This window comes from Orcinus orca, chromosome 5 (genome assembly GCF_937001465.1).
Source record: "Orcinus orca chromosome 5, mOrcOrc1.1, whole genome shotgun sequence".
Classification (NCBI taxonomy): domain Eukaryota; kingdom Metazoa; phylum Chordata; class Mammalia; order Artiodactyla; family Delphinidae; genus Orcinus; species Orcinus orca.
Genome location: NC_064563.1, coordinates 145,832,100 through 145,844,834, shown reverse-complemented (window position 1 = coordinate 145,844,834; position 12,735 = coordinate 145,832,100). Strand labels below are relative to the sequence as shown.

At 46.6% G+C, this 12,735-nt stretch overlaps 1 protein-coding gene across 1 annotated transcript; it reads left to right on the top strand.

The window, feature by feature from the left end:
* Positions 1–7,655: 7,655 nt before the first annotated feature.
* TFF2 (trefoil factor 2) lies at positions 7,656–12,423 on the top strand. The gene is made up of 4 exons (XM_049710294.1): positions 7,656–9,468; positions 10,140–10,289; positions 11,188–11,334; positions 12,232–12,423. The coding sequence occupies exons 1-4, from the start codon at positions 9,384–9,386 to the stop codon at positions 12,243–12,245; spliced, it is 396 nt and encodes a 131-aa protein (XP_049566251.1). The 5' UTR covers positions 7,656–9,383; the 3' UTR covers positions 12,246–12,423.
* The last annotated feature ends 312 nt before the right edge of the window (positions 12,424–12,735 follow it).

Sequence of the window (12,735 nt, the reverse complement as noted above, 5' to 3'; positions counted from 1 at the left end):
CTGGGTCATATGGTAATTCTATTTTTAGTTGTTTAAAGAACCTCCATACTGTTCTCCACAGTGGCTGTATCAATTTACGTTCCCACCAACAGTGCAAGAGTGTTCCTTTTTCTCCATGCCCTCTCCAGCATTTGTTCCTTGTAGATTTTCTGATGATGCCCATTCGAACTGCTGTGAGGTGACACCTCATTGTAGTTTTGATTTGCATTTCCCTAATAATTAGTGATGTTGAGCAGCTTTTCATGTGCTTCTTGGCCATCTGTATGTTTTCTTTGGAGAAATGTCTATTTAGGTCTTCTGCCCATTTTTGGATTGGGTTGTTTGTTTTTTTTAATATTGAGCTGCACGAGCTATTTATATATTTTGGAGATTAATCCTTTGTCCATTGATTCGTTTGCAAATATTTTCTCCCATTCTGAGGGTGGTCTTTTCATCTTGTTTATGGTTTCCTTTGCTGTGCAAAAGTTTTTAAGTTTCATTAGGTCCCATTCGTTTATTTTTGTTTTTATTTCCATTACTCTAGGAGGTGGATCAAAAAAGATCTTGCTGTGATTTATGTCAAAGAGTGTTCATCCTATGTTTTCCTCTAAGAGTTTTAGAGTGTTTGGCCTTACATTGAGGTCTTTAATCCATTTTGAGTTTATTTTTGTGTAGGGTGTTAGGGAGTGTTCTAATTTCATTCTTTTACATGTAGCTGTCCAGTTTTCCCAGCACCACTTACTGAAGAGACTGTCTTTTCTCCATTGTATATCCTTGCCTCCTTTGTCATAGATTAGTTGATCATAGGTTTGTGGGTTTATCTCTGGGCTTTCTATCCTGTTCCATTGATCTGTATTTCTATTTTTGTGCCAGTACCATATTGTCTTGATTACTGTTGCTTTGTAGTATAGTCTGAAGTCAGGGAGTCTGATTCCTCCACCTCTGTGTTTTTCCTTCAAGACCACTTTGGATATTCAGGGTCTTTTGTATCTCCATACAAATTTTAAGATTTTTTGCTCTAGTTCTGTAAAAAATGCCATTGGTAATTTGATATGGATTGCATTGAATCTGTAGATTGCTTTGGGTAGTATAGTCATTTTCACAATATTGATTCTTCCAATCCAAGAACATGGTATATCTCTCCATCTGTTTGTATCATCTTTAATTTCTTTCATCAGTGTCTTATAATTTTCTGCATACAGGTCTTTTGTCTCCTAGGTAGGTTTATTCCTAGGTATTTTATTCTTTTTGTTGCAATGGTAAATGAGAGTGTTTCCTTAATTTCTCATTCAGATTTATCATCATTACTGTATAGGAATGCAAGTGATTTCTGTGTATTTTGTATCCTGCAACTTTACCAAATTCATTACTTAGCTCTAGTAGTTTTCTGGTGGCATCTTTAGGATTCTCTATGTATAGTATCATGTCATCTGCAAACAGTAACAGTTTTAATTCTTCTTTTCCAGTTTGTATTCCTTTTATTTCTTTTTCTTCTCTGATTGCCGTGGCTAGGACTTCCAAAACTACGTTGAATAATAGTGGCGAGAGTGGACATCCTTGTCTTGTTCCTGATCTTGGTGGAAATGGTTTCAGTTTTTCACCATTGAGAATGATGTTTGCTGTGGGTTGGTCATATATGGCCTTTATTATGTTGAGGTAAATTCCCTATATGTCTATTTTCTGGAGAGGTTTTATCATAAATGAGTGTTGAATTTTGTCAAAAGCTTTTTCTGCATCTATTGAGATGATCATATGGTTTTTATTCTTCAATTTGTTAATATGGTGTATCATATTGATTGATTTGCGTATACTGAAGATTCCTTGCATATATGGGATAAATCCCACTTGATCATGGTGTATGATGCTTTTAATGTGTTGTTAGATTCTGTTTGCTAGTATTTTGTTGAGGATTTTTTACATCTATATTCATCAGTGATAATGGTCTGTAATTTTTTTTTGTAGTATATTTGGTTCTGGTATCAGGGTGATGGTGGTGTCATAGAATGAGTTTGGGAGGGTTCCTTCCTCTGCAATTTTTTGGAAGACTTTGAGAAGGATGGGTGTTAGCTCTTCTCTAAATGTTTGATAGAATTCACCTGAGAAGCCATCAGGTTCTGGACTTTTGTTTTTTGGAAGATTTTGTTTGTTTGTTTGTTTTCTGGAAGATTTTAAATCACAGTTTCAATTTCAGTGCTTGTGATTGGTCTGTTCATGTTTTCTATTTCTTCCTTGTTCATTCTTGGAAGGCTGTACCTTTCTAAAAGTTTGCCCATTTATTCCAGGTTGTCCATTTTATTGGCATAGAGTTGCTTGTAGTAATCTCTCAGGATCCTTTGTATTTCTGCAGTGTCTGTTGTTACTTCTCCTTTTTCATTTCTAATTTTATTGATTTGAGTCCTCTCCCTCTTTTTCTTGATGAGTCTGGCTAATGGTTTATCAATGTTGTTTATCTTCTCAAAGAACCAGCTTTTAGTTTTATTGATCTTTGCTATTGTTTTCTTTGTTTCTATTTCATTTATTTTTGCTCTGATCTTTATGATTTCTTTCCTTCTGCTAACTTTGGGTTTTGTTTGTTCTTCTTTCTCTAGTTCCTTTAGGTGTAAGGTTAGATTGTTTACTTGAGATTTTTCTTGTTTCTTGAGGTAGGCTTGTATAGCTATAAACTTCCCTCTTAGAACTGTTTTGCCACATTGCATAGGTTTTGGATTGTCTGGTTTTCATTATCATTTGTCTCTAGGTATTTTTTGATTTCCTCTTTGGTTTCTTCAGTGATCTCTTGGTTATCTAGTAATGTATTGTTTAGCCTCCATGTGTTTGTGTTTTTTACATTTTTTCCCAGTAATTGATTTCTAATCTCAAAGCATTGTGGTCAGAAAAGATGCTAGATATGATTGCAATTTTCTTAAATTTACTGAGCTTGATTTGTGACTGAAGATGTGATCTATCCTGGAGAATGTTCCGTGCGCACTCAAGAAGAAAGTGTAATCTGCTGTTTTTGGATGGAATGTCATATAGATATCAATTAACTCTATCTGGTCTATTGTCTCATTTAAAGCTTGTATTTCCTTATTAATTTTCTGTTTGGCTGATCTGTCCATTGGTGTCAGTGAGGTGTTAAAGTCCCCCACTATTATTGTGTTACTGTTGATTTCCTCTTTTATAGCTGTTAGCAGTTGCCTTATGTATTGAGGCGCTCCTATGTTGGGTGCATATATAATTGTTATATCTTCTTCTTGGATTGATCCCTTGATCATTATTTAGTGTCCGTCCTTGTCTCTTGTAACATTCTTTATTTTAAAGTCTATTTTATTTGATATGAGAATTGCTACTCCAGCTTTCTTTTGATTTTCATTTGCATGGAATATCTTTTTCCATCCCCTCACTTTCAGTCTGTATGTGTCCCTAGGTCTGAAGTGGGTCTCTTGTAGACAGCATATATATGGGTCTTGTTTTTGTATCCATTCAGCAAGCCTGTGTCTTTTGGTTGGAGCATTTAATCCATTCACGTTTAAGGTAATTATCTATATGTATGTTCCTATGATCATTTTCTTAATTGTTTTGGGTTTGTTTTTGTAGGTCCTTTTCTTCTCTTGTGTTTCCCACTTAGACAAGTTCCTTTAGCCTTTGTTATAGAGCTGGTTTGGTGGTGCTGAATTCGCTTAGCTTTTGCTTGTCTGTAAAGCTTTTGATTTCTCCATCGAATCTAAATGAGATCCTTGTCAGGTAGAGTAATCTTGGTTGTAGGTTCTTCCATTTCATCACTTTAAGTATATCATGCCACTCCCTTCTGGCTTCTAGAGTTTCTGCTGAGAAATCAGCTGTTAACCTTATGGGAGTTCCCTTGTATGTTATTTGTCATTTTTCCCTTGATGCTTTCTATAATTATTCTTTGTTTTTAATTTTTGCCAATTTGATTACTATGTGTCTTGGCGTGTTTCTCCTTGGGTTTATCCTGTATGGGACTCACTGTGCTTCTTGGACTTGGGTGGCTATTTCCTTTCCCAGGTTAGGGAAGTTTTCAGCTATAATCTCTTCAAATATTTTCTCTGTTCCTTTCTCTCTCTCTTCTCCTTCTGGGACCCCTATAATGCGAATGTTGTTGTGTTTAATGTTGCCCCAGAGGTCTCTTAGTCTTAGTCTGTCTTCATTTCTTTTCATTCTTTTTTCTTTATTCTGTTCCACAGCAGTGAATTCCACCATTCTGTCTTCCAGGTCACTTATCTGTTCTTTTGCCTCAGTTATTCTGTTATTGATTCCTTCTAGTGTAGTTTTCATTTCAGTTATTGTACTGTTCATCTCTGTTTGTTTGTTCTTTAATTCTTCTAGTTCTTTGTTGAACATTTCTTGCATCTTCTCAATCTTTGCCTCTATTCATTTTCTGAGGTCCTGGATCATCTTCACTATCATTATTCTGAATTCTGTTTCCAGAAGGTTGCCTATCTTCACTTCATTTAGTTGTTTTTCTGGGGTTTTATCTTGTTCCTTCATCTGGTATGTAGCTCTCTGCATTTTCATTTTGTCTGTCTTTCTGTGAATGTGGCTTTTGTTTCACAGGATGCAGGATTGTAGTTCTTCTTGCTTCTGCTGTCTGCCCTCTGGTGGATGAGGCTATCTAAGAGGTTTGTGTAAATTTCCTGATGGGAGGGACTGGTGGTGGGTAGAGCTGGGTGTTGCTCTGGTGGGCAGAGCTCAGTAAAACTTTAATCTGCTTGTCTGCTGATGGGTGGGGCTGGGTCCCCTCCTTGTTGGTTGTTTGGCCTGAGGTGACTGAACACTGGAGTCTTCCTGGGCTCTTTGGTGGGGCTAATGACAGACTCTGGGAGGGCTTACACCAAGGAGTAACCAACTTCCCAGAACTTCTGCTGCCAGTGTCCTTGTCCTTGTCCTCATGGTGAGACAGAGCCACCCCCCGCCTCTGCAGGAGACCCTCCAACACTAGCAGGTAGGTCTGGTTCAATCTCCTATGGGATCACTGCTCCTTCCCCTGGGTCCCGATGCGCACACTACTTTTTGTGTGCCCTCCAAGAGTGGAGTCTCTGTTTCCCCCAGTCCTGTCGATGTCCTGCAGTCAAATCCTGCCAGCTTTCAAAGTCTGATTCTCTAGGAATTCCTCCTCCCATTGCCCGACCCCCAGGTTCGGAAGCCTGACGTGGGGCTCAGAACCTTCACTCCATTGGGTTGACTTCTGTGGTATAAGTGTTCTCCAGTTTGTGAGTCACCCACCCATCAGTTATGGGATTTGATTTTATTGTGATTGCGCCCCTCCTACCATCTCATTGTGACCCTTCATTTGTCTTTGGATGTGGGGTATATTTTTTGGTGAGTGCCAGTGTTTTCCTGTCAATGATTGTTTAGCAGTGATTAGCAGTGATTCCAGTGTTCTTGCAAAAGGGAGTGAGAGCACATCCTTCTACTCCGCCATCTTGAGCCAATCTCCTACTCACTTGTCATTCTTAATATGCTCCCCTGTAATTCAGTGTGTCTTTCTGCCAGTTGCTGTAAAAACATTTTAAAATTACTGATTTTCAACAATTTGATCATGCTGTGCCTTTATGTGGTTTTCTTTATCTTGCTTGGCATTCATTGAGCTTCTAGGATATATGAGTATATATTTGTCAGCAAATTTACAAAAAATTTGGCCATTATTTTTTCAAATCCTTTTTCTTGCCCCAATATTTCTTCCCCTCCTACTGGTACACTAATTACATATGTGTTGGTCTGCTGACACTGTCTCATGGGTCACTGAGGTTCTGTTCCTTTTTATTTCAGCCCTCTTTCTCTCTATGTCCCAGTTTGGAGAGCTTGTACTGCACTGACTTCAAATAAATCAGCGATTTCTTCTAAAGTATCTAATCTAATTAGAATTTTTCATTTCAGATATTGTAGTTTTCATGCCTAGAATTTCCACCTGGTTCATTTTTAGTTTCCATTTCTCTATGCAGATTTTAAAATGTGTTCCCTTGTTATATTTCTCTTTAAGTAGTTGAACATTTTAATGCAGTATCTGGTCTGTTTCTATTCTCTGTTATTTCCAGTGCTTAAGGTCCTGCTTCTTCACACACCTAGTAAGTTTTGAGTTTGTGTTGAACATTATGAATGCTATGTCATGTGTCTGGATTTTGTTGTCTTCCTTAACAAAATGCTGAGTTTCATTCTGTTAGGCAGTCACTTTACTTACAGATTAACTTGATCTTTTAGGACTTGTTTTAAAGTTTTGTTAGAAGGGGTATGGCTTTACTCTAGAACAAGATCAAGCCTACTCTTATGGCATGTTATGGACTGAATGTTTGTGCCCCCCCCATTCATATGTGGAAGCCATACCCCCCAATGTGATGCTATTAGGAGGTAGGGACTTTGGGAGGTAATTAGGGTTGGAAGAGGTCATGAGGATGGATTCCCCCATGATGGGGTTAGTGGTCTTATAGAAAGAGACAACAGGGAACTTACCCTTTCTCCACCAGGTGAGCACACATTGAGAAGGCCACCATCTGCAAGCCAGGAAGAGAGAGCCCTCACCAGAACCCTACCCTGCAGCCACCCTGATAATGAATTTCCAGCCACCAGAACTGTGAGAAACCAATGTCGGTTGTTTAACCCATCTCCCTGTGGTATTTCGTTATGGCCACCCAAGCTGACTAAGACATGGCATGGTCATTCTATGTCCCTACTCAGTGCTTGGACAGCCAACAAGCCTTCCCCTGTGGCTGGCCAGAACTCATGTGAATCAGGCTGCTGACAGCCCTGTCTCCTTGGTGTGTGTTCCTTCCTGGGAGCTGTTTCTTCCTGGCCTTTTGTGTGTGGCGGCTTAGCATCTGACTAAACCCCAGGGAGTCCCCAGCCCTGTTTCAGGTGTCCCTCTCCTCCGACCCCCACCCTGGAAACCCATCCCCCCGTGGCCTCTGATTCCACCCTCTGTCCCTCAGCCCCATAAGCCTCTGATGCTCTGTGGCCAGACTGTGTTTCTAGACAGAAAACCAGGTGACCTTGGGCCTCTCCACACTGCTTCCCTTTCTGTCCCACACAGCCTGTTGCTCAGGATCTGTAAACGGTTATTCCACATAGGTTTAGAGTTACTTATAGCAGGAGGAAGTGTCTGGTACCAGTACCTCCATAATAATCAGAAGTAGACTGACATGGGTGACCTCTAAGGGACCCCCCATTTGGCTTCTGTTTCCTGTGAGAACTGATAGGTAACATCACTACAAAGAAGAATTGCAATTCCACTAGGCGCGGGATGGGTCTGAGACTGGGCGCTCCTGTGGCAGCACCAGCTAGCGCAGCAGGTGGGGTGGGAGGGCCTGGAGATGGTCAACAGATGGGTACTCCTGGGGGTGATAAGACGGGGGGGAGCAGGTGGAGTGGGGACCATGGGAACCAGGCTGGAGAAGGAGGGGAGGGGGAGACGCAGACGGTACAGTGCTCAGAGGGGAAGCCGAGGGGTTAAGGGACTGGAGGGTTTAGGAGTAACAAGGAAGCAGTAGAAGCTTAGACATGCTGATCAGAAAGGACATTTGCATGTCCTCTTTCAGAGGTGGAGTACGGGTTCTGAGTGTGGTCATGGGAGGGGTGGCAGAGTGGAGGAGGGATGGAAGTTCCCAGAGATGAGGAGGAAATGAAAACCTGAGCTCCTGTGGCTTTGGGTGAGATGTCCCTGGAGTGCTGAAGCCGCCCAGGACGTCACACATCTTGGTGTGACAAGGGACACAGCGAACGCGGTGCCAAACCCTTAACGAGGAGCAGGTTGACAGTCAGCCGATGACGGTGGGGCAGGAGCCTTGAAGGTGGTACAGTCACAGCTGCGATTCCGAGGAGCATGGTGACACTGGGGCTCAAGGTCAATGTCCAGCCCCCAGCCTGAGCCCACGTGATGGGAGCACAGGCACCCAACGCAGCTTAGAGGTTGTGCCGTGCACAGAGCTCCACGTTCAGGTGGGTGCCACTCATACTGTAGACGTTGTATCTAACGTAATGACTTCCCCACAGTGGAAGTAACTTGTCTTGAAGAAAATGTGCCTTTTTCTAAAAGCACTAAAATACCGTGTGGGCGGATGGTGCCCTGGATGGGGGCCTGAGCACCTCCACCTGAGATGCATGCAAGAGGAACATCGCAGGGAAGATGCAGGCTTCCGTTAGGGCCAGAGCAGGTCAGAGACCATGGGGCTGATAAGCTGTCTCTTTGGCATGGGTCAGGCGGTTTTGGTGGGAATCCCGGAAGGGCCAGGAGGGTGCAGTGGGAAGTCGGGCCAAGGGGGAGGAAGCAAGAAGAAAGTGGAGGTGAGAATCTGGGGGAAGAGGGAGGACTTGGGGCCCTATGTCTTGGTGGTGACTAAGAGTGACAGGGACGCAGTGGGGAAAGGTGACTTTCTCAAGGTTTGCAAAGATAGAGTCATGGTGGTTGCTCAGTGGGGGAATAGGCAGGGGTCTGGGGCGGCTGGAGCTGGAGCTGGCAGAAGCCCTGAGCCCTCCAGACCCTGAGGACCCAGGGTTTCCGATTCCACGCATCTCTGGGTTCCTGGCTGCTCAAGCCGTGCTGTACAGATTGGTGGCTCCTGGAAGTCCCCCAGAGTAGGGAGTTTACGATCCTCTCTTTCCTCCACATTCCCCTTCTGTGTTGTGTGTCTCATCTCCACTTCTCTTTTCTCTCTTTGGGTCCCATGCACAGAGTCTTCCCCGGAGCATCTTATCCTGGGCATAGGCTGGCTTACAGGTACCATCTTTTAGGCAACACAGACAGTTCCCATGGAAGAAAAACATGGCACACTTCGGGCTTTGCTGAAACGAACTTGTTACTTCTACACTCATCTGGGGCCGTTCCGTTTACCTGGACAGCTTCATCTCCACGAAGAGCAGCAGCCCCCTCCCCAAAACAGAGACAAGGAGATACAGACAGGGGCTGAGAGAGGGGTCTGCAGCCCTGAAGGAGGGTCTCCTGCCTTCCTCGGAGACCCTCCCATTCCTGGAGGAGGGGTCTTCTCTCTGTCCGCGGCTGGCCCGGTCATTTCCCCCAGTAGCCTTGGACCCAATATTTTAAAATTCCTGTGGTAGCCAAGTACTTTATCAGGAGAAATACATGACTTCTCCCTTCCTGGGTGGGACCCTGTGAGTACACAGCGCCACACGTGCACGTGGCCCGTCTTCCATGTTGGCATCCTGGCATGACCTGGCTCCCTGCCTGGGTCGGGGGGAGCCCGGCTGTGCCCGGGGAGCCCGGAGACCTGCTCTGTCACCACTTGGCACTTCAGCCAAGCTACCTCAGCTCCTTCTCCTAACAAAGGTTCCAAAGTGTCAGTGCCACGGGGAGAGAGGGGGTTATCTTGCTTACTGAGCAAACAGAGAAGCTTATAAAACAACCCCCTGCAGTGGGGAGCGTGCACTCTTCCGGCGGCCCTAGGGTGCAGCCGATCATGGGCATGGGGCTCCGCTGCACCCGGCTCCTGGCTGCGCTCCTTCTGCTAGGGCTGTGTGCCCTGGGGGGGGCCCAGAAACCTGGTAAGCGAGGGCTCATGTCCTCGAGGGGCCGTGGGGACCATTCGGACCAGCGAGCCTGGGGAGGCCTCTAGGGCCCCGAGCGCAGGGAGGGCGTGAGAGGTCCTTGTTTTCTGCCCCTCGGGGTGTCTCTGTTCATGTTAGTTTCCCTCAGAGAGAAAACGCAGGGGATGAGTTAACTTGAGAAGGGAAGCAGGTGGGAAGGTGTCCTGAGGTTTGGGATGCTAGCCACACAGCCAGCTCCTGTGTGCGTCCCCCCGCTTCCCCGCCACTCAGGAAGGGCAGCAGGGGGGCACTGGAGGGGGGTGAGACCTCCCAGGGGGACCCCCTTCAGGATCAGTAGGATGGTCTCAGGCTCAGGTGGGCGGGGGCTCCGGGAGAGGCTGGGTGGGAGGCCCACTAAGGGCTCCTGGGGGTCCGGCCTTGCCCACTTTCATCCCGACCTGGGCCTGAGTGCATCTGTCCACTCTCTTGCCAGAAGGTTTTATTTTTAAACTAAGAAAACCCTTTCAGCTAAGCCCTGTCAGTTCCTCTGAGGGACACTGGCTGGTTCAAATACGATCAAGATAAGACGGCCTTTCCCAGGGTGGGAGTGGCACTGCTGGGGGGTCCCGGACGCGCCCGGGGGCTGGGGGCAGGTGTGGGGGGCTGGCTGAGCCAGGGCCTCTCCGCAGATCCCTGCCAATGCTCACGCGTGAGCACCAAGAACAGGTTGAACTGCGGCTTCCCGGGCATCTCCAGCGACCAGTGCTTCTCCGCCAGCTGCTGCTTCGACTCCAGCATCCCCGGGGTCCCCTGGTGTTTCAAGCCCCTCCCCAAGCAAGGTAACGTCCAGGAGAGCTGGGACCTCCTCCTGTGCCCCGGGTGGCAGCCCGGGACCTGGCTTCTTAGGGCTCCAACACCACCTGGGCCAGCCCCAGGGAAGGGGAAACGTGCGCCCACCCCTATGTCCACACTGGACCCCAAGGGGAGCCTTGTTGGAATCCGTTTTACAGTATTTGAAGAAAAAACAATTCTGAGGCCCCTCTTCGCTGTGGCTCCTGAGAAGCTTCTAAGGGCCATGAGGCATTAAGATCAGGGCATTATTAACACAGCTGCAAACAGACCCTCAATGTCAAGAAATTCACTTAAGTCTTCTTGAGTTACCTTTTGAGAGTGAGTTTTGCGCCTCTGCACATTATCAGTTTAGAAAGTCCCCGACTCCAAAGCGTGCACACAAAAAAGTCTGTGTGCGAAGCTGATCCGTGTGTGCAGAACTGAGTACCCTGGCCTCCCGCCCACAGCCCCCGAGGCTGCCGGTCAGAGGCTCCCGGGCTCCGGGGGAAACGGGCCCGAGGGCTGGCTGTTGGTTGGTTGTAGCCAGGCCTCTCCCAGTAGTGGAAGCATCGCTGGGTTTCAATTCTTTGGTCTAATGCTTTACATCCTTAAAGGGTCCCCACAGGAGGTACGGTGGGCCACCCCGCTTTACAGAGCAATGTCAAGTCCAGGGAGGTGAGAATATCTTCCCTCCAGACATTCTGACTTTTGGCATCAGGAGGAAGGGGTGCCCACCTGCTGGCGCCCACTCTTAGCCCAGGGGTGACAGTCTCAGAAGCCCCTCATGCTACCCCGAGCCTGTGAGCCCAGCGGCGCTCCCCTGGGAGGATGGAATGGACATGTCTGGTTAGCTAGCTGGCCTAACTGAGTCCCCTTGTCGTCCCCAAATCCGGTGGCACGCGGCAGAGTCGGAGGAGTGTGTCATGGAGGTCTCAGCGCGCAAGAACTGCGGCTACCCAGGCATCAGCCCCGAGGAGTGCGCCTCTAGGAAGTGCTGCTTCTCCGACACCATCCCCCAAGTGCCCTGGTGCTTCTTCCCGCTCTCCGTGCAAGGTAATGTCCAGTTCCTGAACAAGGATGGTTCTCGAGGGCAGTGGGAGCTGGAGCAGAGGAGGTCCTAGGCTGGGCAGGATGCCTGATGCCATCCCGGCCAGGCCCCTGGACCCAGTGGGTGACCAGTTCAGGAAAAAGTGTCCTCGTGTAGGAAGCCACCTTTATTGTGAACCAGCTCAAAAGGCAATTCCAGAATGTTCTCAACAACGACAGCGTCTTTTTAATAAGTTAAGCCCTCCAGCCTTCCCACTGTGGCTTTTGGATGGTTGCAGAAAGCATCCCTTTCTCAGCCGCACCCCCAGGTCCCAGCACAGTGGGGTGGTGTCACTATTTTGGGTGCTTTGAATGCCACGTGCTGTGCTGGGCATAGTGAGAGGGACCCAGAGTGAAGCAGATGTGGCTTCTTCTCTCGTGGACCCCGCAGTTCTCTCCCGTGACCACGAGTGACAGGTCCTGCCCCAGCGCCAGTCCCAAGAGAGCCCATCTCCCCTCCCCCGCCACCCCTCAGTTACAGTGTGTCCCTGACACTGAGTTTGATAAGATCAAGGAAAGACCGGGTATTCCAAAAGGTGGTGAGAATGCACTGATCCTTGAAGGACGCCTCTTCCCATTTTGAGAAAATCAGTGTTCTCTGAAGAGCATGGCCTTTACTTTCAGAAATTTCCAAGTGATTTTTTTGTGTGACCTAAGTGTCTACCTGGAAAATTACCAGTTATCTGGGGAGAATGGACTCCCAGAGGGCATCTGGCCCCAGGGGACTGTGCCCCGCAGCCAGCTCCTTCTCCAGCAGGGACGGCTGGACTAAGGGCTATAGTCCCGTGAACCCACGGGGCCTTCTAGCTCAGGCACCCTGGCTCTCTGACGTGCTCACCAACAATGTCACGTTTAAATTTCTAGACTGTCATTATTAAGAGGCAGTGGCTTCAGAGAACCCCTCAGGCTCCTTGGATGTCCTGAAACTAAAGAAGAACGTGCACCATCTTATGGTTTCAGATTTCATGTTTCCCGAATTCCTGGGTTTTCTTAATCTGCTTTTTATCCTTTTCAATGGCTTCACATGCAATTTCTTCAAATAAAGAAAACACTTAAAATCTGCTAAATTTCATTTTGGCTTCATTGACACAGAGGTGGCAATAGCAGTGTGTGTGTGTGTGTGTGTGTGTGTGTGTGTGTGTGTGTGTGAGAGAGAGAGAGAGAGAGAGAGAGAGAGAGAGAGGTTGAGAGTACGAGTGTGTGTATAATTTTAAGATTCTTTCATTTGTTAGAAGAGCAAGAATTCATCTATAACATTCAGGCTACTCTGACCGTGAAAAAGTATTGCATGTAAGGAATTTCAGAATCCATGATTCCTTTATAACTCGCGTACTAAATCACTGTATTAAAATTCAAATGATTTTACCC